The sequence below is a fragment of the Theropithecus gelada genome, chromosome 8 (assembly GCF_003255815.1).
Source record: "Theropithecus gelada isolate Dixy chromosome 8, Tgel_1.0, whole genome shotgun sequence".
In the NCBI taxonomy this organism is placed as follows: domain Eukaryota; kingdom Metazoa; phylum Chordata; class Mammalia; order Primates; family Cercopithecidae; genus Theropithecus; species Theropithecus gelada.
Window position 1 is genome coordinate 20,598,688 of NC_037676.1, and position 26,595 is coordinate 20,625,282.

Consider the following 26,595-nt stretch of genomic DNA (forward strand, 5'->3'; position numbering starts at 1 on the left):
TTTTTTCTTTTTTTTTTTTTTTTTTTTTTTTTGAGATGGAGTCTCACTCTGTCACCCAGGCTGGAGTACAATGGTGAGATCTCAGCTCACCGCAACCCCCGCCTCCCAGGTTCAAGCAATTCTCCCGTCTCAGCCTCCCAAGTAGCAGGGATTACAGGCATGTTCCACTATGTCTGGCTAATTTTTTTATTTTTAGTAGAGATGGGGTTTTGCCATGTTGGTCAGGCTGGTCTCAAACTCCTGACCTCAGGTGATGTACCTGCCTTGGCCTCCCAAAGTGTTGGGATTACAGGCATGAGCCACCACACCCAGCCAACCCGTCTTTTTTCCCATGCCCATATCTGATCTACCAGCAGTCCTGTCATCTCTGCCTCCATCTTATACCCCGATGGACCACATCTCATCGTCTTCCCTGCTACTCCGGTATAGGTGACAGTTGTCTGTGGCTCCATTCTAATTGCTGGGCCTTCCTACCATCACATGGTCCCCTGTAGTCTATTCCAGGGTAGGCAAACTAGAGAGCTTGAATCTAGCCCGCTGCCTGTTTTTGTAAGTAGTTTTACTGGGAACACAGCCACCCTCATTCATTTGTACCCTGTCCATGGCTGCTTTTCCTCCATAACAGCAGATTTGAGTAGTCTCCATGGAGACCATATGGTTTGCAAGCCTAAAATATTACCTTCTGGCTCTTTACAGAAAGTTTCCTGGTCTGTGCTCCACATAGTTGCCAAAAAGATCTTTTTTTTTTTTTTTTTTTTTGAGACAGAGTCTCGCTCTGACACCCAGGCTGGAGTGCAGTGGCGGAATCTCGGCTCACTGCAACCTCCACCTCCCTAGTAGCTGGGACAACAGGAGCTCCCCACCACACCCAGCTGAGGTGGTGGTGGTGGTGGTGGTGGTGGTGGTGGTGGTGGTGGTGGTGGTGGTTTTGTATTTTTAGTAAAGATGGGGTTTCACCATGTTGGCCAGGCTGGTCTTGAACTTCTGACCTCAAGTCATCCACTTGCCTTGGCCTCCCAAAGTGCTGGGATTACAGGCGTGAGCCACTGTGCCTGGCCAAAAAGATCCTTTTAAACACAGGTCAGATCATGTGGCTTCTCCACTAGAACACTTAGGTCATGGCTCTCTCTCACTTAGAATAAGAGCCCAGAGTGTATTACGGCCTGCTTCGGAGCCTTTGTGTTCTGGCCTCAGCTACCTCTCTGTTTCAGATGTGTTTTATGTCTTATGTTCCAGGTATGTATCTTTTACACAGTATGTAGCTAGATTTTGTTCTAGCTGGCCAGTATAGTCTGTATTCATTGCAATTGCTGATGGAATTGGATTTGTGGCATGTACTTTGTACCCCTACTTTCTTTGCTTTTTTATTTTCTTCTCCTTTTCCTATAATTTATTAGATTAATTAAAGTTTCTTTTCCCCTTCTCACTGGTTTGGAAGTTATAGAATCTCATTCTAATTTTTTACTGGTTATCTTTAATTTTTTTAACAATCATACATGACTCAAAGTTTAAAATTAATGTTTTATTTCCTCCCAGACAATCCAAGGAGGTTTTCTGATTCTCCTCTTTTTATTTTTTTATTTTCGAAATGGAGTCTCACTCTGTTGCCCAGACTAGATTGCAGTGGTACAATCTTGGCTCACTGCAACCTCCACCTCCGAGGTTCAGGTGATTCTCCTGCCTCAGCCTCCCGAGTAGCTGGGATTACAGGTATGCACCACGATGCCCAGCTAATTTTTGTGTTTTTAGTACAGACAGGGTTTCACCATGTTGGCCAGGCTGGTCTTGAACTCCTGACCTCAGGTGATCTGCCTGCCTTGGCCTCCCAAAGTTCTGGGATTATAGGTGTGAACCACCGCACCTGGCCTGATTCTCGTCTTTTTATTAATTAATTTATTTATTTATTTATTTTTTGAGATGCAGTCTTGCTCTGTCGCCCAGGCTGGAGTGCAGTGGCTAGATCTCAGCTCACTGCAAGCTCCGCCTCCTGGGTTTACGCCATTTCTCCTGCCTCAGCCTCCCTAGTAGCTGGGACTACAGGCACCCGCCACCTCGCCCAGCTAGTTTTTTGTATTTTTTAGTAGAGACGGGGTTTCACCGTGTTAGCCAGGATGGTCTCCATTTCCTGACCTCGTGATCCATCCATCTCGGCCTCCCAAAGTGCTGGGATTACAGGCTTGAGCCACCGCGCCCAGCCGGTGATTCTCATCTTTTTAACTTCAATATTATTATCTAGTGTTCTAGCTCCAACTTGTCAACTTGCTCAACACTACTCATTACTAGTACTATTGTATTTTCCAGTTAATTCTTAGGTAGGTTTACTTTGTTTACCAGTGAGTTTGGTTACCACTGCTTCTTGCACCCACTTCTTCCTTCTTGATTTAATTTATCTTTTTTAGAAACACACTTTAGTGAGCCTGAGAATAGTAAACTTACTCAGGCTTTGTCTGGAAATATCATGATTATGCCCTCATTCCTTCACGATGGTTTGACTGTGTATGTAATTCTAGGTCGAGAGTTTCCTTCAGCTTTGAAGCTGTTCTATTCTGGTTCCCAATGTTGCTGTTGAAATCCTCAATCTGTCTGATTATTTCCTTTTTGGAGATGTCTTTCCTTTCTGGTTTATTTTAAGGCAATGTCTTTTGTTTTTATTTTCTTTTTATTTATTTATTTTTTTTTGAGATGGAGTCTCGCTTTGTCGCCCAGGCTGGAGTACAGTGGCTCGATTTCGGCTCACTGCAAGCTCCACCTCCCGGGTTCACACCATTCTCCTGCCTCAGCCTCCCGAATAGCTGGGACTACAGGCGCCCGCCACCTCGCCCGGCTAGTTTTTTGTATTTTTTAGTAGAGACGGGGTTTCACCGTGTTAGCCAGGGTGGTCTCGATCTCCTGACCTCGTGATCCGCCCGTCTCAGCCTCCCAAAGTGCTGGGATTCCAGGCTTGAGCCACCGCACCCAGTCGTTTTTATTTTCTATAGTTTTACCATGATATGTTAAGGTGTAGATTTATTTATATTTATCTGTTCAGGACTTAGGTTTTCAGATATGAGGATCTATGTCTTTGATCAATTCTGGAAAATTCTTGGTTGTTTTCCCTTTGAATATTGACTGTCTTCCAGTCTCTCGAGTTCCTTTTCCAATTAGATATATGTTGGGCCTTCTCACTCTGTCCCCCGTGTTAGCTTTTCTTTCATGTTTCTTTAAATCTCTGCCTCTGTGCCTTATACTTGGTAATTCCTTCACAGTATTGTTGATCATACTAATTCTGCTTCTGCTGCTTTATTCTGCTTTTTATTCATTTGTTGAGGTTTTCTTTTATTTTTGTTTTAAAAAAGACAAGGTCTTGCTGTGTTGCCCAGGTTGGAGTGCAATGGCCTGATCATGGCTCACTGCAGCCTCAAACTCCTGGGCTCAAGTGATCCTCCCCTTCAGCCTCCTGAGTAGCTGGGACTACAGGCACAAGCCATCATGCCCGGCTATTATTATTTTTTTTGTAGAGCTGGAGTCTCACTATGTTATCCAGACTGGTTTCTAAATTCTGACCTCAAGCAATCCTCCCACCTTGGCCTCTCAAAGCGCTGGGATTATAGGCATGAGTCACCACGCCCATCCTCAGCTTCCGGTTTTTTATATCTAGAAAGCTGCATTTGGTTCTTTTTCTTGTTCATAATGTCTTGTTCTTATGATAATGATTCCTACTTTTACATTTACTTGGTTTTAAACTTATATATATATACACACACACACACACACACACACACACACACACACACATACATATTTGTGTATATACATGTTTTAGAGACAAGATCTTGCTCTGTCTCCCGGTCTGGAGTGCAGTGGTGCAATCATAGCTCACTGCAGTCTTGAAATTCTGAGTTCAAGCCATCTTCCTGCCTCAGCCTCCTGAGTAGCCTGGGCTACAGGCATGCACCACCACACCCAGCTTTATCTGATATTTTTTTAGATTGGGGTTCTAAGGTCTTGGTTGGGCTAGTCTGCAGTCACTTGATTTCTTTCTGTTGACTCTAGCTGGATTGTTTCTTGTATGTTTTGTAATTTTATACGGTGAGCTCATCTTTAGTTTATTTTGTTGTTTTCCAAAAGAATTCGATGTGGCCTGAGTTTGGAGAGTGTCCCAACAGAGTGGTTTCGTGTTTGCTTCTGCCATTTACCTCAGGAATATCATAAGCTTGGGATTTTCTATACATTTCTTGGCTTGGCAGTACTCACTGAGTAAATTCAGACCCCGTAAGTGAGAGGCGCAGCTGTGGGTCGTGGGCTCTCATTGGAGGCTTCTTTTATTTCCATTCATGCTTCCTTGTTGGCTTCCTTTTATGGTGGCTAGGGTTTTGATTTTTATTTTTCATTTTTGAGGGGAAGAGGGCTGGTTTGGGCTTTTTAGTCTGCAATCCTCAACACTTACCTTGGGCCTTTTACTAAGGGTACAGCCCTTGCGGGTCCTAGCCTCCCCATGGTGGTCTCAGCTGCAACTCTCCTTCTCGCTTGAGCCCGAGGCCTTGTCTCCTGTCTGTGAGGTTTTTTGTGTTGCTTTGTTGTATTTTTTAAAGACAGAGTCTCGTTCTGTCGCCCAGGCTGGCATGCAGTGGCACAATCTCGGCTCACTGCAACCTCCGCTTCCTGGGCTCAAGCAGTTCTCCTGCCTCAGCCCCCTGAGTAGCTGGGATTACAGGTGTGCACCACCATACCTGGCTAATTTTTGTATTTTTAGTAGAAACAGGGTTTCACCATATTGGCCAGGCTGGTCTCAAACTTCTAATCTCAAGTTATCCGCCTGCCTCAGCCTCCCAAAGTGCTGGGATTACGGGCATGAGCCACCGTGCCCGGCCTGTGTGTGAGCTCTGAAGCGAAAAGTCCTGGCTATTTTCAGGTCCATTTCCCTTCAGTTGCTGCACACCAGCTCCTGCACCCACCTCTCTTCATTTCTCTTTTCTTTTCTTTTTTTTTTTTTTTGGAGACAAAGTCTCGCTCTGTCGCCCAGGCTGGAGTGCGGTGGTGCGATCTCAGCTCACTGCAAGCTCCACCTCCCGGGTTCATGCCATTCTCCTGCCTCAGCCTCCCAAGTAGGTGGGACTACAGGTGCCCACCACCACGTCTGGCTAATTTTTTGTATTTTTAGTAGAGACAGGGTTTCACCGTGTTAGCCAGGATGGTCTCAGTCTCCTGACCTCGCGATCCACCCACATTGGCCTCCCAAAGTGCTGGGATTACAGGTGTGAGCCACTTCGCCCAGCCAAAACCTTTATTATGTATATCCATACATTATGCATAAGACAAAAGTACCATAGAGGCTCTTGTCATTTAAAAGTGTGATGATTGGGGTTTCACACTTGTGCATAAGATGTGCCTCCCACAAACCTGGTTACGAGTTGGCACATTACCTGTCTGATGTGAAAAAAGAAAGTAGTACTGTACATAAAATCGTGAATCTGCTTTCTCATTTGATGAGTGTCTCAGTCTGCCCAAGTTGCTATAACAAAATACCACAGACTGGAGGGCTTTAGCAACAGACGTTTTCTCACAGTTCTGGAGGCTTGAGGTCTGAGATCAGGGGGCCGGCATGGTTGGGTTCTGGTAAGGGTCCTCTCCCTGGGTTGCAGATGGCAGCCTTCTTGCTATGTGTTCACATGTGGGGCAGGAGAGTGGAGAGAAAGAGAGTGAGTGAGTTCTCTAGTGTCTCTTACTGTAAAGGTACTAGTTCTATCATGAGGGTCCCGCCCTCATGACCCCAAACCTAATGACCTCCCAAGGCCCCCATTTCTAAATACTATCACATTGGAGAATAGGGCTTCAACGTAGGAATTTGGAAGATGGGGGAACAGCTGTAATTTAGCCCATAGCAATCAGACTTCCCTATCGACAGCTGCCTTTCAGCTTGGAGGCCCATCTGTGAGCCTAGCAAGAATGGGATTACCAGGTTCAAATTCTTGGACAGAGCCCACCTCAGCAGGGGAGTACAGGGCTGAGAACACAGTAAGATCCACACAATCCATGAGTAGTGTGTAGGGTTTGGGGAGGGAAATCAACTCAGTATTTCTGCCTGAGGCCAGCCCCCGAGAGGTGCCAGGCCTATGTGGCCCTCTCTTCTCTGCTTCCTCTCGCTGCAGGTCACCATGGTAGGAGTGCAGCTTTCTCCCCCAGTTACTTTCCAGCTCCGGGCTGGCTCAGGACCCGTGTTCCTCTGTGGCCAGGAACGTTATGGTAAGTCAGCATCCGGGCTCAGGAAGGTCTGAGAGTACCGTGCCAGGCAGGGGCTCGAGATATACTAGCTATTCAAACCCTGGAGGGATTCTTGAGTTTTGGGAGAAAATCCGCAAAGGCAACATCACGACCAGCAGCCTGGACTGGAAGGCAAGGGCGCTGGTCCCTGTTCTTCTTTACCCGCTATGACCTCTGTAGGCTGCAGCCCCTCGCGTGTAAACTTCAAAGAGCAGTTGTGAAGAATAAATGGGATATTCAGGAAAAGTACTCAGCGTAATACCCCATACTAGGGAGCCACTGTTCAGGATGTGGCTGCTGCAGTGATGCAGACCACAGCAACGCGGACTGTAGCAACGCAGCATGATGCTGACTCCTTCAAGATCGCTTCAACTGGCCCTCTTTTCTGTATGATTATGCCTCATTCATAATTATGATTATGCTAAAAAGCCTTGGCAGGTCCCACTTCTCTTAGGATAAAGTTTCAGTTCATTAGCTATTTGCTTTAGATTCTTTCCCCTTCTCCCTCCTCTTCCTCCCCCACTCTGCCTACCTTTAGCCTTGACCCCAGCCCTTGCCAATATGAATCCCCCTCCTACCCAGCCAGAGCCACTTCCCCTGCCCTCTTTCTACCACCCCAGCCCTCTGGAGGGCTTTCCTAGACCCCCTACCCTACCCTGGCCTCCACTGTCAAGAGGTCCAGAAAGGGTGCCGCCCTATACAGGTGGCAGGCATGTAACCACTGTTAACTCCAGACTAGGATTCCTCCCGGGCAGTGCTTGGAGCAACATGGATCACAGAATGGGAGGTGGGCATCGAGATTCTGTAACTGAAGCTGTGCCCCTGCCCCCTTTCCCATGCTATCACAGAAGCATCAGACCTAACCTGGGAGGAGGAGGAGGAGGAAGAAGGGGAGGAGGAGGAAGAAGAGGAGGAAGATGATGAGGATGAGGATGCAGATGTATCTCTGGAGGAGGAAAGCCCTGTCAAACAAGTCAAAAGGCTGGTGCCCCAGAAGCAGACGAGCGTGGCTAAGGTGGGGGAAGGAGTGTGGCTGTTTGGAAGGAAGTGGTGCCCCTACAGAAGCACCTCAGAGGGATGGGCCACCGGGAGCCTGGGCCAGCCTCCCAAGCTGAGTGTGCAGGATGGGCCAAGGCCACCTTGGCTAGTTCTGGCCAGGTGCTCAGCGGGAACCTTGTGGACCTTGGGAATCTGTTCTGGCTCTGGACTTCGTCCTAACTCTCCTAATAAACTGTTTTTTGGTTCCCAGAAAAAAAAGCTGGAAAAAGAACAAGAGGAAACAAGGTAACTCTTCCTACCTGTTAAATTAGCCGAAGTCTCTTAGCTGAGATATACAGTGTTAGAATACTGTGCTGTTGGCATGTACGCGTACAAATGTACACACGGTGCATATACCTGCACACGCAGGCACACGGGTATGGAAGTTCTGGAGGGTGGCATCACCTTTCTGGAAAAGCATTATAACATTCTTATCTTGCGACCTAATTCCACTGAAGGTAATTCCTTCCACAGAATTCCATCTAAAATTCAGGGGAAATTATCTGCACTAAGATATTTCTCATGGCTGGGCACAGTGGCTCGTGCCTGTAATCCCGGCACTTTGGGATGCCAAGGCAGGCGGATCACTTGAGATCAGGAGCTCGAGACTAGCTTGGTCAACATGATGAAACCCTGTGTTTACTAAAAATACAAAAATTAGCCAGGCCTGGTGGCGTGCCTGTAATTCCAACTACTCAGGAGGCTGAGGCATGAGAATTGCTTGAGCCCAGGGAAAAGTTGCAGTGAGCCGAGATTGTGCCACTGCACTCCAGCCTGGATGACACAGCGAGACTCAGTCTCAAAAAACAAAATTAAAAAAAGATGCTTATCATGGCATTATTCAAATAGTGAAAAAATGGAAGCATTCTAAATGTCTACCAATGTAACAATTGACTAAACTACATCTCTTTTCTCAATGGAATATTAATAATGCTTATGAAAAATATAGCAACCTGGAAAGTATGTGTATGGTTTTGGTTTATTTGTTTAATGAGACAGGGTTTTGCTCTGCCACCCAAGCCGGAGTGTGATGGCACAATCATGGCTCACTGCAGCCTTAACTTCCTGGGCTCAAGTGATCCTCCCACCTCAGCTTTCCAAGTAGCTAGGACTATAGGCACGTGCCACTATGCATGGCTAACTTTTAAGTTTTGTGTAGAGACAGGGTCTTTCTTTGTTGCCCAAGCTGATCTCAAACTCCTGGCCTCACACAATCCTCCTGCCTCAGCCTCCCAAACCACTGGAATTACAAGTGTGAACTCTGCACCTGACAAGAGTATTGATAGTTCATATAGCAGGATATAAAGTCATTTTTATTTTATTTCACACATGTTTTTTAAGAGTTTGACCAGGCCGGGCATGGTGGCTCACACCTGTAATTCCAGCACTTTGGGAAGCCAAGGTGGGAGACTCACTTGAGGTCAGGAGTTCAAGACCAGCCTTGCCAACATAGCAAAACCCTGTCTCTACTGAAAATATAAAATTTAGCTGGGCGTGGTGGCATGTGCCTGTAATCTCAGCTACTCAGGAGGCTGAGGCAGGAGAATTACTTAAACCTGGAATGCGAAGGATGCAGTGAGCCAAGATCACACCACTGCACTCCAGCCTGGGCAACACAGCAAGACCCCATCTCAAAAAAAAAAAAAAGTTTGACCAAAAAAAAATAATAACCCTGAAAGAAAATACACCAGAATGTTTAGTGTGGGCAGTAAAGAAAACTCTAACTAATGTATTTTCTTGTCTATTTGCTATATTTTGTACAAAATGGTTAATATTTTATAATGAAAAAGACATTTGTGGGCCAGGTGTGGTGGTGCACACCTGCAGTCCCAGCTACTCAGGAGGCTGAGGCAGGAGGATCACTTGAGCCCAGGAGGCTGCAGTGAGCTGTGATGGTGTCACTGTACTCTAGCCTGGGCAACAGAGCCAGACTCCATCTCAAAAACAAAACCAAAAAAAAGACATTTGTGATAACCAAAAGAAGATAGAAGCCTAAGGAAAACACGTGTGCATGCACACACGCACACCCCTTTGTTTAAAGAGTCCGAGTGGTCCCCAGGAGGAGCAGCCAGGCTTGCTTTCCAGGGTGGGCACTGGGAGGGCCCTGCCACGGGTCTGGAGCTGAGCTCTCTTCCTGACCCCCATCCCACTCCTGCTCCACTCCACCCTGTTGCAGAGCCAGCGTTAGAGACAAGAGCCCTGCGAAAAAGGTAAGTAGGACCGGGGGCTGTGGCCCCTGAGACAGGCGGGTATTTTCTGGGGGGGCTGCCTGGTATGGAGAAGGGAATGGGACCCTGGAGCCCTGCCTTCCCTCCACAGGCCAAAGCCACAGCCAGACCCAAGAAGCCAGGATTCAAGAAATGAGGGGCCACGCTTTGGGGGCCACGGTGCAAAGTGGGCCTTCCCTGGACTGTGCTGCGGGCACAGGGTGCCCCTGCCCGGCCCCTCCATCTGTGTCTGAATGTGACAGGGGTGTTGTAGGGGCAACATGAGAGCCCCTCACCCCCAACTCTCCGCTTTCAGGAGACCCCCAGTGAAGAGCCCCACCTCAGGGTCACAATAAAGTTGCCTAGTCAGGACTTCCCTTCTCTTCCCTGGAGCCGGCCTCCTTGTCCGCGGCGCCAGCCCAAGTGCCCGGCAGAGGGCAGCCTTGAACCAGTGCACCCGGGTCCTGAGGTCATACCCGCCTCGCTGTACCCAGCCTCCGCGACTTGAGCCTGCTGTGTCCCTCCTCCTCGGCACCCCCAATTCTCCCCCAGTGGCAAGGGAAGAGCCTAGAGTCTGCCTTCTGCTGAGCTGAGTGTCAGGTGGATTTGCAGCCCGCACACTCCCTCTGGGCAGGGCTAGGTTTATAGGCACCCAAGGGCTACAGCTGCTCAAGCTACCAGAAAGGGCCTTGCCCTAGGGGGCCAGTCCCCAGGGTCTTCTCCCGACCATACTCCTGTCAGGCAGCTACTGTGTGCAGAGCATCTATAGGGACCTCAGGGACATCCATTCTTCCTGCTTGCTTCTGTTAGGGGCCAGCTCTTACAGGCACCTCCCGCATGTGCAGATCTGGGGCAGGCAGGAGCCAGAGGCCCGCGCCCTCAAGGAAACCTTTGAGGTAGGGTAGACAGGATGAGCTTTACAGAGGCACCAAGCCCCACATGCTATCAAGCCGGCCTCAGTCAAGCATAGGGGCGAGGTCAAGAGAGGACTGGAAAATGGGGTGGGGGACCCCCACCCTCTCCCCGGTGTGCAGAGGGGACTCTGGAAGGCTGTTCACACGTGGGTGACGCTGGCGCAGTCCCTGGAGCAGGCAAACACACAGATGGGCCCCCCACTCAGGGTTATCCATGTAGCGCCTCTGCTGGCTCCTCCCTGCCCCTCCCCAGCACCCTTGGGGGCCAGGCCTGAAGTAACCAGTGGGGAGCTGGTCCTGCCATCCTGCCTAGGATCCCCAGGTATGGGGCCCAGGAGGTTGGAGCTCTTTGAACACCTGCCTGGGAAAGTCAACAGCCAGGCTGGGGCCTCCTGTCCAGCTATAGCTTCTCTTGAGACCAGAGACAGAGGTAGTAGAGGGCAGGGTGGTATTCATTTTTTTTTTTTAATTTCATTTTTTTAGAGACAGGGTCTAACTTTGTCACCCAGGCTGGAGGGCAGTGGCACAGTCTTAGCTCACGGCAGCCTCGACCTCCTGGGCTCAAGCAATCCTCCCACCTCAGTCTCCCAAAGAGCTTGGAACTACAGGTGCGAGCCACCACACCACAATGAATTTTAAATTTTTTTGTAGAGACAGGGGGTCTTGTTATGTTGCCCAGGCTGGTCTCCAACTCCTGGGCTCAAGAGATCCTCCCGCCTCGGCCTCCCAAAGTGCTGGGATTACAGATGTGAGCCACCGCGCCCGCCCAGGGTGGCATTCTCCCTGCATGTTTCCTACCCCCATGAGACGGATGTGGGTGCTGTCCCACCCTCCAACAAACAGACAAGCCACTGACTTCAGGTCACCCAGAGTCCCGCCCTCCAACAAGGGGACAAACCACTAACTTCAGGTCGTCCAGAGAGTGACGAGGGGGACTGCTCCATGTGGGCAGCTGGTGCCTTTCGAACTTGGTTTCATCCACAGTGACCCGGGGCAGACAAACCCAGCTCCTCACCTTCAAGTCACTTACAGTTTAGGGAAACAAAACCCAACACAGTCATTTCAGTTACTGTCCGGTGCTTTGAAGGGAGTGGAACAGGTGAATTTGGGGGACAGGGGGAAGCAGTTTGGCGAGAAGGTCTCCTGGAGGAGGCAATGGACAAGAAGGGGCCAATGGACTTCATAAGGAGCTGGCAGAGGACGTCCCTGGGAATAGGAGCAGAGCATGCAAAAGGTCCAAGGCAGACACCTACTTGAAGGGGGATCGCTGCAGTGACAGCTGCTAATACCCACGACCCACTCCTTTAATCCTCATAACCGTGCCTTAAGGGGATTGTGATTGGCTCCATTTCTTTTTTTTTTTTTTTTTTTAATTTTTTTTAGAGACTGGGTCATACTCTGTCACCCAGGTTGGAGTGCAGTGGCGCAATCATGGCTCACTGCAGCCCAGAACTCTGGGTTCCACCTATATCCTCCCGCTTCAGCCCCCTCAAGTAGCTGGGAATACAGGGACGCACCACCACACCCAGCTCATTTTTTAACATTTTTGTAGAGACGGGGGTCTCACTATATGGCCCCGGCTGGTCTCAAACTCCTGACATCAAGCTATCCTTCTACCTCGGCCGCCCAAAGTGCTGGGATTACAGGTGTGAGCCACCACACCTGGCCCAGCACCATTTCTCAGATGAGGAAAGTGTGGCACAGAGAGGTTAGACAAGTTGCCCAAGGTGACACGGCTGGCAGAGGAGCCAGGGAGTCCGGTCCCAGAGCCCTGGATTTTGACCACTCTGCTGATGGGAGGGAGGCATGAGCCAGCGCACAGTTTACGAAGTCTTGTAAACTGAGAGCAGGAGTTAGAATTCAGTCAACCATGTAATGGTAGTCCTCAAGGGACAGCCAGGCCTCTCTACAGCCAAGCATGTATTTGGCCCCAAGCACATGAAGGCACGCAGCAGATAAACCAGTGATCACTTGATTTTGATTTGCAAGCAGGCAGTAGGAAATAAATTGCAAAGGTGGAGGCCGGGTGCTGTGGCTCACGCCTGTAATCCCAGCACTTTGGGAGGCCGAGGTGGGTGGATCACCTGAGGTCGGGAGTTCGAGACCAGCCTGACCAACATGGAGAAACCTCGTCTCTATTAAAAATACAAAATTAGCCGGGCGTGGTGGTGCATGCCTGTAATCCCAGCTACTCGGGAGGCTGAGGCAGGAGAATCACTTGAACCTGGGAAACGGAGGTTACGGTGAGCTGAGATCACACCATTGCACTCCAGCCTGGACAACAAGAATGAAACTCCGGTCTCAAAAAAAAAAAAAAAAAATGCAAAAATTCCATCCTCCTTGCTAGAGCGCCCTTTGACCTCTGCCCTTCGCCCTTCCCCTGCCCCAACGCTTCTGTTTTTCAGCAGGAAGAGGGTGGGCTGGGCTCAAGCAGGTGGTGGCAAGTGGCTGACCTGCAGGTGGGCTCTGTGTTTGCACCAGCTGGGCTGTTAGGAGAGGCAGGCGTGAGACGACCCCAGCTGGGGGGTGTTGAACTTGGCACTAGGGGGTGGGGATTAACCACAGCAGCCCAGGCTACTTCTCAGTTCCCTTATCACCTCCTGAACGCCACCCCCCCAGCAATGAATGTTAATAAACTCCACCCTTCTTCACTCCCCCTTACCCCCAGCTCACTCCAGTCAAAGGAGAAAGTCTGACAGTTTAGGTCAACTGAGGCTAAACCACAAAACGGGCCCCTGCCCCCATTCTTGTGGCACTTGTTGCATTTCTGTGAGTCCTTTATCTCAGCTGATGTGGATGGCGGTGGTTTTGACAGCATCCCTGGTAGTAGCCATTTCATTTTTATAAACTGGGACCTGAAATCAGAGAAGTGAAGGGACTTGCCACAGGTCACACAGCATATAAGGACCAGGGCAAGGTGGGGGTGATAAAATCAAGGGCTCCATGCTGCCTCCCCACTCAGGGCCCACCACTGGCTTCCTCATGGGCGTAAAGGAGCACACCAAGTTAGAAGGCCAGGCTTGCAGGTGCCCAACCGGAAGGGACAAGGAGCCACAGCTGTCTTGCCTATGACACAGGGCATCCAGCCATGCCCAGAGCTAACCCCCTGGCTAAGCCCCGAGGCCCAGCTTGTCTGCTGGCATCTGTTACCATGGAGACCCAGGCTGGCCTGAGGGCTGGCCAGTGACAGCAGGCCCTGTCCCCATGGATAAAAACCAGGTGCTTGGGCTCAGAGGCCTTGAGTGGCTCCCACTGTCCCCATGGCCAGTAAGTCCTGACAGCATAAATTGGAACCCTCACCCAACTTTTGCCCCCAGCTGACACCTCCACCCTGGAACCCAAGGCCTGAGCTGTCCCCTCCACGTGTCTGTGCTCTCTTTAATGCCCTGCCTGGGGGTTGGGAGCTGGTGAGGATGTGGATGTGAGGTTGAAGGTTTCTCAGGGAATGAGCCAGAGCTGCCCAAAGAGGCAGGGTGTAACCCAGACTGCAGATGATGGGAAGAACGCAGAACGGAAGTGACCCGAAGGATCCACAGGGGGAAAGCAGAGAGGTGGGCACGTGGGCACCTGGTGCCTTGTCCCAGCCATGCCACCAGCTAGCTGTGAGGCTTTGGGCGAGTCCCTTGCCCTCTCTGGCTCTCATCCAAGGAATGAGGAAGTTGGAACAAATGATGAATCCCTAAGACCACTTCTAGCTTTGACGTTCTTTGAGTTTCATTCCAAATCCCCGGACTCCCCCTGGTAAGCAAGGCCAGGGCTCGCCCACCCTCCCCACACAAGCTCAGGCTGCACCCACTCCTGGGCTGGGTCCCCGAGGAAGAGCCTGTGGAGAGGAGAGCCCGGAGCTGCCTGCACTGGTCAGTGCATGGGGGCAGGGGTGGCAGACCACTTTGTGGATTGATGGAGCTCAGGAAGGTGAGAAGGAACCCACAGGTGAGAGTTTCGCCCCCCTGGTCATCTCTTTAGGTAAATAAATCCACATCCGCCACTTCCCCTTCCCTTCCCACCCTGGGCGCGCAGAGAACTCCAGGGAGCCCAGAGCTGGGGCCTGAGCTCTGCTCACTCACAGTGGGTCTTCCCTCAGAGATCCCCAAGCAGACCCCCAGGCCCTCCTATCTTCTGCAGTCACCGTCATCCACTTTTCTGTAGGGAGGGAACAGCATGGAGCTCTCTGTTCACCAGTCTCCAGGACCTCGGATTCCACCTTTAATCCTGAAAACCCAGGAAGGCTTCTGTGTCCCTACAATGAAGCAGGTTTGGGGCTGGATCTGGAGGGTGGCAACTCAAACCATGCAGAACAGAAGAAGGATGGACTTTTCCATTCTGGCTATTCCATTCACTAGCTGGGCCATTCTGAGCAAACTACCTCCCAGTGTGCCTCAGTTTTCTCATCGGCAAAATGGGCTAGTCCCTGGCATTGTACCGAGCAATGTGGGACTGGAGGTCAGGGGAAGAGGCTGGTAGGCACTTCATCCCAGGCAGCTGCTCAGGAACATGGGACACAGGGAGGGGACTCTGAGCTGCTCCTAGCTCAGAGAGGCTCCAGGGACAGGCACTGGGAGGAAGGGGATGCAGAATGGTGAGTGGAGCTGGGTCTCGGAACACAGACCTCTTGAAGTCTGCTGTGTGCTGATTTCACACTAAACCCACAACACCCTGAGGCATTCCTGTCCTCATTTCTCAGATGGAACTACAGAAACCCAAGGAAAAGGGGCTTAGGCCAGGACACCCAGCTCTTCTCTGAGTCTCTGTCTCAGGCCAGCTTTTGCACCTCTCCATTGGGATTTTCCTAGACCTCCATCTATACCTGCCAACCCACCTCTGACCCCCAATCTGTTGCGCCCAGTATTTGCTGCTGGTCAGGACAGCCTTAACCCCTCCTTCCCAGCAATCAGCTGCTCCAAGCCAAGCCCACCCCTGCCCCCTGGAGGGAGGCTCCTCCTTTTAATGCTGCTTCTGGGAATTTCCACTCCTGAGCCAGAACCAGAGACCCCAGCCCCGCTTGACACCTGCAGCTCACCCTTGGGGAGGTGGGGCACCAGACCTGAGGGCAGAAGACTGGGGAGGTGGGGCACCAGACCTGAGGGCAGAAGACTGGGGAGGTGGGGCACCAGACCTGAGGGCAGGAGACTGGGGAGGTGGGGCACCAGACCTGAGGGCAGGAGACGCAGACCCGGAGAGGGGAGGAGGGGCTCCCCCTCCCTTGCCTGCCACACATCGAGTTTGCCTGCGTCGGCCAGTCTGTGAGGGTCAGGAATAGAGCGGGAGACAGCAGGGCCACCTCCTTCAGGAGGCCCCCACTGCTCCATCTCTGCACTGGGTGGCCCAGGAGAGACTGGCAGCCCAGAGGGCACAGCGCGCACGCCCCCACCCGCATCTGCTTTGCAGCCTCACTGGCCAGGAAGGTGGACACCTCATACCTCAGTCTCCCAATTACGCCCTCCTCCTCCCCCTCCTCCTCCCTCTTTTTTCTCCTCCTCCTCCTCCCCTTTCTCTTCTCCTCGCCCCCCTGAAAACCTGTGGCTCGGAGAGACCTTGGCTTCTCTGGGACTCTACCCCTGGGGACTTCCCACATCTGCTCCTGAGCTTGGGGGCAGGGGGGCAACCGCCTGAGGAACCTCTCCAGCGATGGGAGCCGCCCGCCTGCTGCCCAACCTCACTCTGTAAGTGTGCTACCTCTCCCACTGGAGTTTTGTTGCCATTTCCAGCCTCAGGGCAGCCCTCCTCTTCCCGGGACTCCCACGCGTGCGTGTGCGAGGCTGGCAGGGCGGGGGCGGGGGCCTGGGTGCACCCTAGGCTTGTGGCTGGCACCCACACCTGGGCTTACCTCCTGACCCCGCACAGGTGCTTACAGCTGCTGATTCTCTGCTGTCAAACTCAGGTAGGCAGGCGTTCCCACCGGCTTTCCCCCAGTTTTCCCACCCCACCTAACCAGGGCGGGTGCAGGCTCCTTTCAGGTGGACAGAGGCAGAGTCTGGCCTCTCCCTGGGTCCAGGAGGCACTGAGATTTGAAGGGGAGTGAGCCTTTGATGGGGAGGGCAAGGAAGGGGGCTGACTGAGGTTTTATCTCTGTCCTCCCTCTGAGGACCCTCCCCACTTCCCCTGGGTCTCTGCTCCTCTCCCTCCCTCTCCACCGGGTTCCCCCAGAAGGCTAAGTGCGTGGGCACTCCGGACTTGAGGGATGGAGCCTGGAGCGGTTGGAAGCGGGTGGAGGTGATGGCTCAGGTGAGGCTTGGGTTTGCCAGTACCTGAAAGGACAGGTTTTGATGCAAAACCACTCATATGTCCCTCTCGCCACCCCACTCCCATCAGTACGGATGCCCAGGGTGGGGTTCTCATGAGCATGTCCGGAATGCCTGGCCAGGGTGAGGTGACTCCTCACCTGGAGGGCACAGAGGTCAAGCCCAAAGAGGTTTGTTGGGGACGGGATGCAGGGTTTGCTTCTCCACATTCCCCCACCCCCCTCCATGCACACCTCCCACCCCCAAGTCTCAGCCCCCAGTGCGAGGCTTGCTCCCTTTTTTGTGATCCTCCATAAAAGTGCAGCTATTAAAATGCACTGGTCCAGAACCGCTCTGGGGCGAGATCGCTTGGCTTTCCCAGGCCAGAGGCCCGCTTCTCTTCATATCCAGTGGGGACTTTTTTTGAAGGTAAATGCCTTTTCTCTGGGAGAGGGAAAGGGGCAGCCTTTGAAGCAGTGGGGGGGTGGGAGAGGGAGAGACAACTCCCCCCCCCTTCCTTCCCCCTTTTGCTCCAGCCCCGTTCCAGGCCTTTTGCTTCACACATCCAGGGGGAGCCAGAAGAAAGCCCCCAGCCTGGCTGGGAGGGGGCTGGGGGTGGGCCCAACCTGTTCTGGAGGGGAACTAACACAATGGTGCGGCTGGCCGGGCGTTTATGGCCTGGCTGAGGCCCCATTCAGGACTCAGGGAAGGTGGCAAAGCGGTCCTTTCCCCCTTGAAGTGCCCCCTCACCCCCCTGGGAGGGGGGGCCAGCAGGCCGGACCACAGCCATGCTTGAGGGGCTGTCTGACAAGCAGCTGTCTGCAGTGGTGGAAGGGGAGGTCCTCCCGCAGCGGGAACATGAAAGGGACAGGCTAGGTCCCGCGGGGAGAGGGACTTGTGGGTTGTGGGCTGTGGGGGGGGCGTGGGGCTGCCTTTGTGAAAGGCTTGAAGGGGACAAGGAAAGGAGGGGGCTTCGGGGGGGCGCTCTCTGCTCCTGACCTGGAACAGACTGCCAGAGGAGGCCGTCAGCCAAGAGGGGCGGAGGGCCTGAACCTGGGCCAGGAGGCGGGACTGGGACAGGCAGGACCCCACCCCCTGGAAGGGAGGCCAGGGAGGGGCAGGCTGGGCAGGTCCCCCACCCCAAATGCTCCAGGGTGGGGCAAGGGGCAGGTCTTGCAGAGGCTGAGCAGAGGCTGCTCTATGGGGAGCTGCAATTGGAAATGAGCAATGGTGCACAGGAAGTGTGAACCCTGCGCAGGTTAAACGTCCAGCTCTGAGAGCTGCTCCCTCATTCCCCCTGCCTCAAAGATGATATTTCCCACCCCCTCCCTAGGAGAGAGTAGCCCCTAACAGATGCTGATCTGGGTCTAGCTCTGTCCAGATGGCTGAGGTTGGGCCTGGGATAAAGGTGGAATTAGGGATTTGGGGCAGGGGATAGGAAAAGCTGTCCCAGCACAGGCAGCAGCATCCAGGTAGAGAGAGAAGCAACAGAAAAGGCGCATTCTCCTGCCGGAGCTGAGGCTGCTGCCAGCAGCCAGGAAACCTAGCCCGGGTCGCACCTTGCAGGATGGAGACGAGGAAGTACTCTGAGTCTCTCCCACTTAGCCTTACAGATGGTTAAGGAGAGACCTAGCTGGGAGGCGGTACTCCTCCTGGCTTTGCACAGTGTGTGGGGGGAAATGGTTCCTCTCCCCCAACCCAAAGGGGAAGCAGGTGGGCAGGCGCATCCCACCAACTGGCCGGGAGCCTCTGTTACATTGTGGCTAAGGAGCCGCCTGGCAAGGGCAGCCACTGGGCCACTGCTGATAGTGCCTGTCCTCTTGGTGCTGCCTCTGCCTCCCTCTGCTAAGGAGGCACTTTGCCTGCCTGTTCTCCCATAGTGCCCAGCCCCAGCTCCAGCCCATAGAGGAGGGAGGAACGCTGGAAGGGCCCTGAGCACCAGGGGGCGAGGCCAGGGAGAAGATGGGTATGAGCTCAGGATTCCACGGTTAGTGCTTCGAAGAAATGCTCACGGGACCCTGCAGGAGCTTTCAGAGTCCCCCACATGCTCTCTGGTGACCCTAACTCGCAGCACCATCTGCTCTGTGCCCCTGTGTGCTGGGCACAGGGTCTTTCAAGGCCAGTGGAGAGGATGAGGAAGGGATCTGGTTGTCCTGGCTAATGGAGCATGTCCCTGGAGTTCTGGGGGAGATGACAGGCTCTGGTCTAAGAGGCGGGGGCAGCGGTTCTGTCCCTAATGAGCTGTGTGCCCCGTGCACCTCCTTCATAGAATATGAGGATGGGATAGAACCCCGAGGGCTCCTTCCAGCTCCCAGAATCCTGATTCCAGGGCTGTGTTCTGTCAATAAGTGTCCCCCAGCCTGGGCAGACCCCAGTCCCTTCTGTAAGGTAGACGCAAAGCCAAGAAGTTATGACCGGCTCACCCAGGAGCCTGGGAAGGTTATGGCCACATGCCCACTTCACTCTGCAGGACAACTGGCCTGTCCCCAATACATTCACCTCCTCACCCCTCTCCCTTGGATGGACCAGTGGTGGTGTCACCCAAAGCAAATTGACACTATTTTTCCCTTGGTAACCGCAAAGGGGGAGAATCACCCGTCTCCTAATTTTAACCAGTACGTGAGGGACCAGGGCGCCATGACCGACCAGCTGAGCAGGCGGCAGATCCGCGAGTACCAGCTCTACAGCCGGACCAGCGGCAAGCACGTGCAGGTCACCGGGCGTCGCATCTCCGCCACTGCTGAGGACGGCAACAAGTTTGGTGAGAGCTGGCCCTCCCCCCAGGCCACCCACACCTCCACTCTGCCTCACCTCCGCCCTGCCTCACCTCCTGGTCCATCCCCAGATCCTGTGTCAGGGCTGAGGGCCCCAAGGGCCTGAGCGTCCCCAACCCCTTCGCCTGAGTCTGGAGGTCAGTGTGGCTGGGTGGTCCCCTGCCGTAGCCATAGGCTGGCAGCCCCGATGGACGGAGGTCTTTCTCCCCTTCCCCACCACAGCCAAGCTCATAGTGGAGACGGACACATTTGGCAGCCGAGTTCGCATCAAAGGGGCTGAGAGCGAGAAGTACATCTGTATGAACAAGAGGGGCAAGCTCATCGGGAAGGTGAGGCTGGGAGACTGGAAACAGTAACAGAGAGTCAGCCCTACTGGGGTGGGGACATATAAGGCATCAAGCTCCCCTCTCTCCTCTGAGCCACACCCTCCTGTGTAAAGACTTCCCATCCTACTCTCAGCCTGCCCACCGTCTCTGGTTTCTTTATTTTATTTTATTTTATTTTATTTTTTTTTTTTTTTTTTTTTGAGACGGAGTCTCGCTCTGTCCCCCGGGCTGGAGTGCAGTGGCCGGACCTCAGCTCACTGCAAGCTCCGCCTCCCGGGTTCACGCCATTCTCCTGCCTCAGCCTCCCGAGTAGCTGGGACTACAGGCGCCCACCTCTGCGCCCGGCTAATTTTTTGTATTTTTTAGTAGAGACGGGGTTTCACCGTGTTAGCCAGGATGGTCTCGATCTCCTGACCTCGTGATCCACCCGTCTCGGCCTCCCAAAGTGCTGGGATTACAGGCTTGAGCCACCGCGCCCGGCTCTTTATTTTATTTTAGAGCCCGGGTCTTGCTCTGCTACCTAGGCTGGAGTGCAGTGGCACAATCATAGCCCACTGCAGCTTCAAACTCCTGGGCTCAAGCAATCCTCTCGCCTCAGCCTCCGAAGTAGTAGCTGGCACATGCCCAGCTAATTTTTTTTTTTTTTTTGGTAGAGATAGGGCCTCACTATGTTGCCCTGGCTGGTCTCAAACTCATGGGCTGAAGCGATCCTCCCATCTCAACCTCCCAAAGTGCTGGGATTACGGGCGTGAGCCACTGAGCCTGGTCTAGTTTCTCTATTTAAATGAGTCCCCGGGACTCTATTAGCCCTCTGAGGGTACTGGCAAGCCATTGGGATCTGTGGGGCTGATGTCAGGAGTATTTCTCCAGCAGGCATCAGTAGGAGTTTAGCATCTACCTGACACTGCAGCCTCTGGGTGGAGGACTAAAGGCTGTTGAGGGTGGAAAGTGGGGCACAGATGTAAGACAGGAACTCCCCCAAGTTCAGTGGGGCCAGTGGGCTCCAGCTAGCAAGACAGACATTAAGCAGCTGCTCCTGTAACTGAAGCGCACAGTGGGCCCAGTCCTGCTGGGTGGGAGAATTCCACTTGGTTTGAAACCAGGCAATCCCATCTTCCCATTCGGCTGTTGCTGACCAAATGACCTCTGGTTTGCTTATCTTTGTCAAGTCTCAGGCTTCTTGTCTGTAGAAATGGGCACAGACCCCTGACTGCTGACAGGGTGGGATGGGTGGCCACGCTGGCACCCTTCTTTCTTCTCATCGGAGGCTGCTGCCTCCTCTCCCATGCTCAGCAGCACCACTCACCTAGGCTCCATGAGCATTTCAGTGCTAAGGGCCCGGGCATGCTGGGAACTGCTGCAGGACCTTGATCTTCACCTGCATCTCAGAAAGCTGAGGCCCAGCCTAGTACAGGACGGCTAAATGACAAGCCTGCAACTCAGATCCACAAAGCCTGTTCGCGTTGGCCACGGTTGCCTCTATAACTAGGATACCATCTCACCAGGCAGAGTTCCCTGGGTTCACGGCCCTGTTGTTCCCGTTGTCCCTCCTCAGTCGTCCAAAATAGGCCCTAAGGGCAACACCCCAGACCAGGGTAGGTGGCCAAATGCCCTTCCTGTCCTTGCTTCTCCCGCAGCCCAGCGGGAAGAGCAAAGACTGCGTGTTCACAGAGATCGTGCTGGAGAACAACTACACGGCCTTCCAGAACGCCCGGCACGAGGGCTGGTTCATGGCCTTCACGAGGCAGGGGCGGCCCCGCCAGGCTTCCCGCAGCCGCCAGAACCAGCGCGAGGCCCACTTCATCAAGCGCCTCTACCAGGGCCAGCTGCCCTTCCCTAACCATGCCGAGAAGCAGAAGCAGTTCGAGTTTGTGGGCTCCGCCCCCACCCGCCGGACCAAGCGCACGCGGCGGCCCCAGCCCCTCACGTAGTCTGGGAGGCAGGGGGCAGCAGCCCCTGGGCGCCTCCCCACCCCCCTCCCTTCTTAATCCAAGGACTGGGCTGGGGTGGCTGGAGGGGAGCCAGATCCCCCAGGAAGGACCCTGAGGGCCGCCAAACATCCGAGCCCCTAGCTGGGAAGGGACAGGCCAGTGCCCCAGGGGCGGCTGGTACAGCACCCCCTTCCCGGACGGGTGGCAGGCCCTGGAGAGGAACTGAGTGTCACCCTGATCTCAGGCTGCAGCCTCTGCCGGCCTCCCAGCCGGGCTCCTGAAGCCCGCTGAACGGTCAGCGACTGGAGGCCTTGCAGACAACTGTCTGGAGGTGGCTGTCCTCAAAATCTGCTCCACGGATCTCCCTCGGTCTGCCCCCAGCCCCCAAACTCCTCCTGGCCAGACTGTAGGAAGGGACTTTTGTTTGTTTGTTTGTTTCAGGAAAACAGAGGGACAGAGAGAGAGAGGAAAATAGAGGGTTGGCCACTCCTCACATTCCACGACCCAGGCCTGCACCCCACCCCCAACTCCCAGCCCCGGAATAAAACCATTTTCCTGCAAATAGGTTATCTGAAGCGGGGTGGGGGATCCGACCACCGAGTACCCCTGGAAACGAGCCTGCCCTTCCCCGGCCGGGCGTGGCCCCATCAGGTGCAGGCGCGGCCCGCAGCGCTGGGGCCCCCGGGAGGCGGCGGGCTCGGCCCCGCGGGAGGCGGGCGGTCCCTCCCTGGCGCGGGCTCGGGTTTCCTGGGCTCGCGCGGCGCGGCCCGTGCTACCTGTTGGGGAAGAAAACCCGAGCCCCGAGAGGGGCCGGGGCCGGGACGTGCATCCAGCCGGGCCCCAGGCCCGAGACGCGGGCGAGGGCCCTGCGGAGCCCGGCGAGGCCCGGGCGGCCCGCGGACGCCAGGAGCCTCCTCGGGCAGCGAAATTGCTTTTTTTCCGGTGAGGAGGGCGGGGGCGGGGAGTGGGGCTGGGCGGCCGGAAGGGGGAGGGGGCGAGAAGGCGTCCCCTGTCCTCCCGGGTCCCCGCGGGGCCGGGGCGGGGGCCACACCTGAGGGCAAATCTCAATTAGAGGCAGCGGCCGGGCCCGGATGGCCCGGGGGGGGGGGGGGGGGATGGGGGGGGGGGGAGGAAGGGGCGGCCCTGCCCCCACCCCAGCTTCTCCGGTGGGCTTTCCCAGGGGCCTCCAGGTGTGCGTGTGGGGAGTGGAACTCGGGGGCGATAAAACCCGCCTCTTCAGTGCGTTGACTTTTAATCTTGTCGAGGGGGAGGTCCTTCCTCGTAGGGACCACCCCCCCCCACCCCAACAGGTCAGCTCTTCCGGGGGAACACCGTCAGCGAGCCCTCTCTTCTGGGGTTGGGGCCCCAGCCTCAGTTTCCCCTACCCTCACTGAGCCCTCTCTTCTGAGGATGACCCCCAGCCTCGTTTCCCGTTCCCTCACTGAGCCCTCTCTTACGAGGATGTACCCCCTCCCCTCCCTCTTCCTTCTGAGAGTACCTTGAGGAGGGGCATTATGGAGAGAGAAGGATGAAAGACAGCCCTTCTCCTCTCTGCTCCCTAGAATGGCCTAAAAATAAGGAAAGAGGAAGTGGGGAAGGGCCCCTGGTCCAGTGAAAATGGGAGGTGGGTGCAGCTACAGTCCTAGTTGATGTCGAGGGCTGGCGCAGAGTCTGACACCCCCACCACGGGGCAATTTAGAAGGTGGGGACAGCGGCAGCCAAGAGGGAGGTCCCCGGCCCTGGGACAGACATTCTCCCTACTGCTCGTCATAATTGCTTTTCACCAGGTTACTTTTTTCTCTCCCCCATCACAAAGAGCCTTAATCCCAGTGAAGACCGCGCCGTGTTGGGGGTAGTTTTCTGGGATGTGTGTTGGGAGGGTGGTCTGGAGCCACAGCTGATAACTGGCGAGTTCAATGGGACTTAACGGGGGAAACACCCAGCAATTACTTGAGGACAAAGGGTTGGGGGCCCCCCAGGTGTAGAGGACTAGACTTTGGGGGGTGGCTGGGGAGGAGGCTGGGAAGGAGGTGTGTTGGGGAGGGGGCCTCTTACAATCCCTCTGATTTCCGCAGGAATTTGAGACATTCTTTAAAACTAGACTGCCTCCCCGCTAGCCGGGCTCTCCGGCCCACCCCCGCCCCTCCCTCGCTCGGGTTAGAGACGGCTTCAAAGGTGGACGGGGCCCTTTGTCTTGCCTCTGCTTTCTTCTCGGCCTTTCTCCGGCCCCTCCCTCCCTCTCTTTGACCTCCCCAGTACCGACAGGCCTCTGGGGGCTGGCTCCAGAAAGCCTTCACTGTTTTCTTTCTTGCTTTTTGAGGTGAGACCTGGCAGGGAGGGACAGAGAACAGAGAGGGAGGGCCGCTCTGGAGGCCTGTGCTGTCCCAGGGAGTGCCCTCATCCCACCCCATCCCCGAGGTGTCCAGCGCCTGCTCTCGCCCTGGGGCGCTGGGTCCCTGGGTCCCTGGCTGGACTCTGAGCCTTCTCCTCACCACACCTCTCGGCGCCTCTGCCCAGTGTCCAGGCGCTGCCATGCCCCAGGTGGCTCTTCAGGCTCTGGAAGTCTGTTCAGCTCATTCCCCCTGAACTAGTGGTGACTTCCAAGATGCTAAAAGGAAGAAGCCAAAAGAATAGATCCCTAATGATGGCACTTCAAATGGACTCTTTGAACATGCACATCTAGGCGGTGGGAAGGAAGGAGACTTCCCCCAGGTCCTCAGACCACACCTGGCTTCAGCAACCCTGCTTGCCTCTAACTGCCCGGGTCTATGCAGGTGTGAGCATGAAGTAGCCACAGGGGGCTAATTGCTAATAGCCCCTTGCTGTTGGGGAAACATGAATCCCTTTAGGGGAGTATGTGACCAGGTGGATGGAGGTGGCAGCAGTGGCCACCAGTGCCTCAAATCTCACGCCAGTTTGGGATTACCAAGAACTCTCACTAAGAATGGCTCACAAATTGACCTCCCCTTTCTCCATCCCGTCCTCCAAACAGCCTGATGAGGCAGAGGGGAGCCAAGCAGGTCGTCAGAGGTCATCACTCACTCTTTAGGCCACACAAACTGGTTCCACTTACGTCAGTCTATTCAACCCTGTCCCTCTGATGCTGAGACAGTGACTTTCCAGGGACCAAGCCGAAAGCCTTGCCTCAGTCCTCAGTGTCTTCAGCGTCAAGCTCTTGCCATGCCCCCTTGGCCTGCCCTTGGCTGGCCTGCCTGGCTTCTCTTTCCCAGCTCCTCACAGAGGACCCTTCCCCAAGATTCCCTCCCACTCTGCTCTCCGTCTGCCAGCTGCCTCTCTGAGCAACCTCAGCATCTCAGTCACCGCCTCCTTGCCCTCCTTGCGCGTGACTGCTCCCTCCCAAACTCTGGGGCTCTGCACCGTGGCCAGACCTCACTGGGATCTGTCTAAATCTCTGCTTGCTCCCTACATCATCTCTGTGCCTCCCAACACTGCCCTCTACTCCAGTACATCGGAGTTTGCTCCACTTACCTTCTCTACCACAACCACAGATCTACCCAGCCCACACTATCCCGGCCAAACTCCTTAGCGTCATCTTTAAGACTCCTATCCAGCCCTGTCCAGTCTCCCTGTTCGGCCCTAGCCCCACAACTACCCTTTAGAATGCTGGAAAACTGGAACTCTATCAAGCAAGCATGTCCCCATCCTCATTCAAAGGGTTCCTGCCACCTGTTGTGCTGTAGCACACACGCACACACACACCCCCCCCAGACCGCAGGCTCCTTCTCTGCTCCATAGGCTCTCGGCACTACCCGGGGAGGAGCAGCTGTCTCCACTACCACTGGTCTTGCCAGCCATTCACTTGCCCTTGCCTTATGATACATGTCACAGCTAGTCCAGAACTGTCATGATGTATGTACTTGTCATGATTCCGCTAAATAGCAAGTGCCCCAGATGTAGAAATAGTCCATCTTTTCCTCCCTGACTGCCCAGCACAGTATGTTCACAGGGTAAATGTTTATTGAGGAAATACACCACCTGAAGCCCCAGAAAGAAGTCATTATCCCAACACCCCACTGTCCCTCTAGGCGGAGGCAGGAGAGAGGCCGGAATCCTGCCTTCTCCCACCTTCTTTGGCAGACGTGGGTGGGGCCGGGGCTTAAGCAGTTAGTCCCAGTGTTTATTTTTCTGCCACAACATTCAAGCCCTGTGCTAATCCCTCTGTTAATAAAAAAGATAGACAAGATAGAGCTCTCAAGGCACTTGAAATTTAATTGGAGGGATAAACCCAGAAAAAGGCAATTATTCTTTGATGGGACTTTTGGAAATCCCTCTTTTACACATGACATAACAAAGCAACTTTTTTTGTTTGTTTGTTTTTCGTACGTCCCCAAAGACGTAAAGGGGAGACAAGAATTATTGGAAATAAGGAAACTAATATGTACCGAGCTCAGGAGATGTGCTAGGCCACACTCAGGGCACATTTGCTTGCACTCCTTCTTTAGGGCGGTGAGATGTTCCCATGTAGCACATGTGGATGAGTTCACACTCAGAGATGCCAGGCCATTCACGGTCTCGCAGCTAGTGAGCACTGCACTCTAGATTCTGCCTGGCTTCCACACTTTGCATGCAAGGTTCTCCACTCCCTCCCCTGCCCATGCATCGTGGGTTCTGGGGCAGGAGAGAGCACAGGCCGGGGTGCTTGCGGGAGCTTTGTGGAAGGCCTGGGGTTTGCATGATTTCAGTGCAGAAAATATGCACAGAGCAGAAAATGATGAGAGGAAAAACGGGCATGAGAATCAAGGCGGGAAAATGGGAGGTGTGCTCCAGGGAAGGGGAACAGTCTGTCTACCTGGCTGGAGCTGAAATTTGTGTAGAGAAGTCACAGGAAGTGATTGGATCAAATGATGAAGAGTTTGGTCCTTATGCTGTGGCGGGGAGGAGATGGTGAGGGGCTTTGCGGGGGCCCAGTGCAGTGGTCTGGTG

The 26,595-nt window shown here is 54.2% G+C and overlaps 3 protein-coding genes and 1 non-coding gene across 9 annotated transcripts in view; all 4 read left to right on the plus strand.

Annotated features, from left to right (window-relative positions):
- NPM2 (nucleophosmin/nucleoplasmin 2) overlaps nt 1-9,857 on the plus strand; it is a 12,318-nt gene extending 2,461 nt beyond the window's left edge. For 3 of the 4 annotated variants that reach the window (XM_025394505.1, XM_025394503.1, XM_025394506.1), the window contains 5 exons: nt 6,129-6,222; nt 7,089-7,255; nt 7,490-7,524; nt 9,455-9,488; nt 9,598-9,857. In XM_025394505.1, coding sequence (XP_025250290.1) covers nt 6,129-6,222; nt 7,089-7,255; nt 7,490-7,524; nt 9,455-9,488; nt 9,598-9,642 — 375 coding nt within the window. In that variant the 3' untranslated portion in view covers nt 9,643-9,857. The remainder of the gene's footprint in view (nt 1-6,128; nt 6,223-7,088; nt 7,256-7,489; nt 7,525-9,454; nt 9,489-9,597) is intronic. The other variant, XM_025394507.1, reaches the window with a different exon arrangement.
- Nucleotides 5,310-5,412, plus strand: LOC112630899. The gene has a single exon (XR_003121023.1). It is a non-coding gene; the product is annotated as a small nucleolar RNA U13 (small nucleolar RNA).
- Nucleotides 9,858-15,848: 5,991 nt separating the features above from the next.
- FGF17 (fibroblast growth factor 17) lies at nt 15,849-22,213 on the plus strand. Of its 2 annotated transcripts, none has more exons than XM_025394606.1 (5): nt 15,849-16,062; nt 16,244-16,280; nt 19,204-19,381; nt 19,617-19,723; nt 21,358-22,213. In XM_025394606.1, exons 1-5 carry the CDS (start codon nt 16,028-16,030, stop codon nt 21,649-21,651), a joined length of 651 nt encoding a protein of 216 aa, XP_025250391.1. In that variant the 5' UTR covers nt 15,849-16,027; the 3' UTR covers nt 21,652-22,213. The 2 variants fall into 2 exon arrangements, with proteins under 2 accessions (XP_025250391.1, XP_025250392.1); XM_025394607.1 differs by having other exon boundaries at nt 19,237-19,381.
- A 125-nt stretch (nt 22,214-22,338) lies between these two features.
- Nucleotides 22,339-26,595, plus strand: part of DMTN (dematin actin binding protein) — a 34,119-nt gene continuing 29,862 nt past the window's right edge. For both annotated transcript variants that reach the window (XM_025394145.1, XM_025394137.1), the window contains exon 1: nt 22,339-22,593. The gene's annotated coding sequence lies outside the window, so the exon portion shown is untranslated. The remainder of the gene's footprint in view (nt 22,594-26,595) is intronic.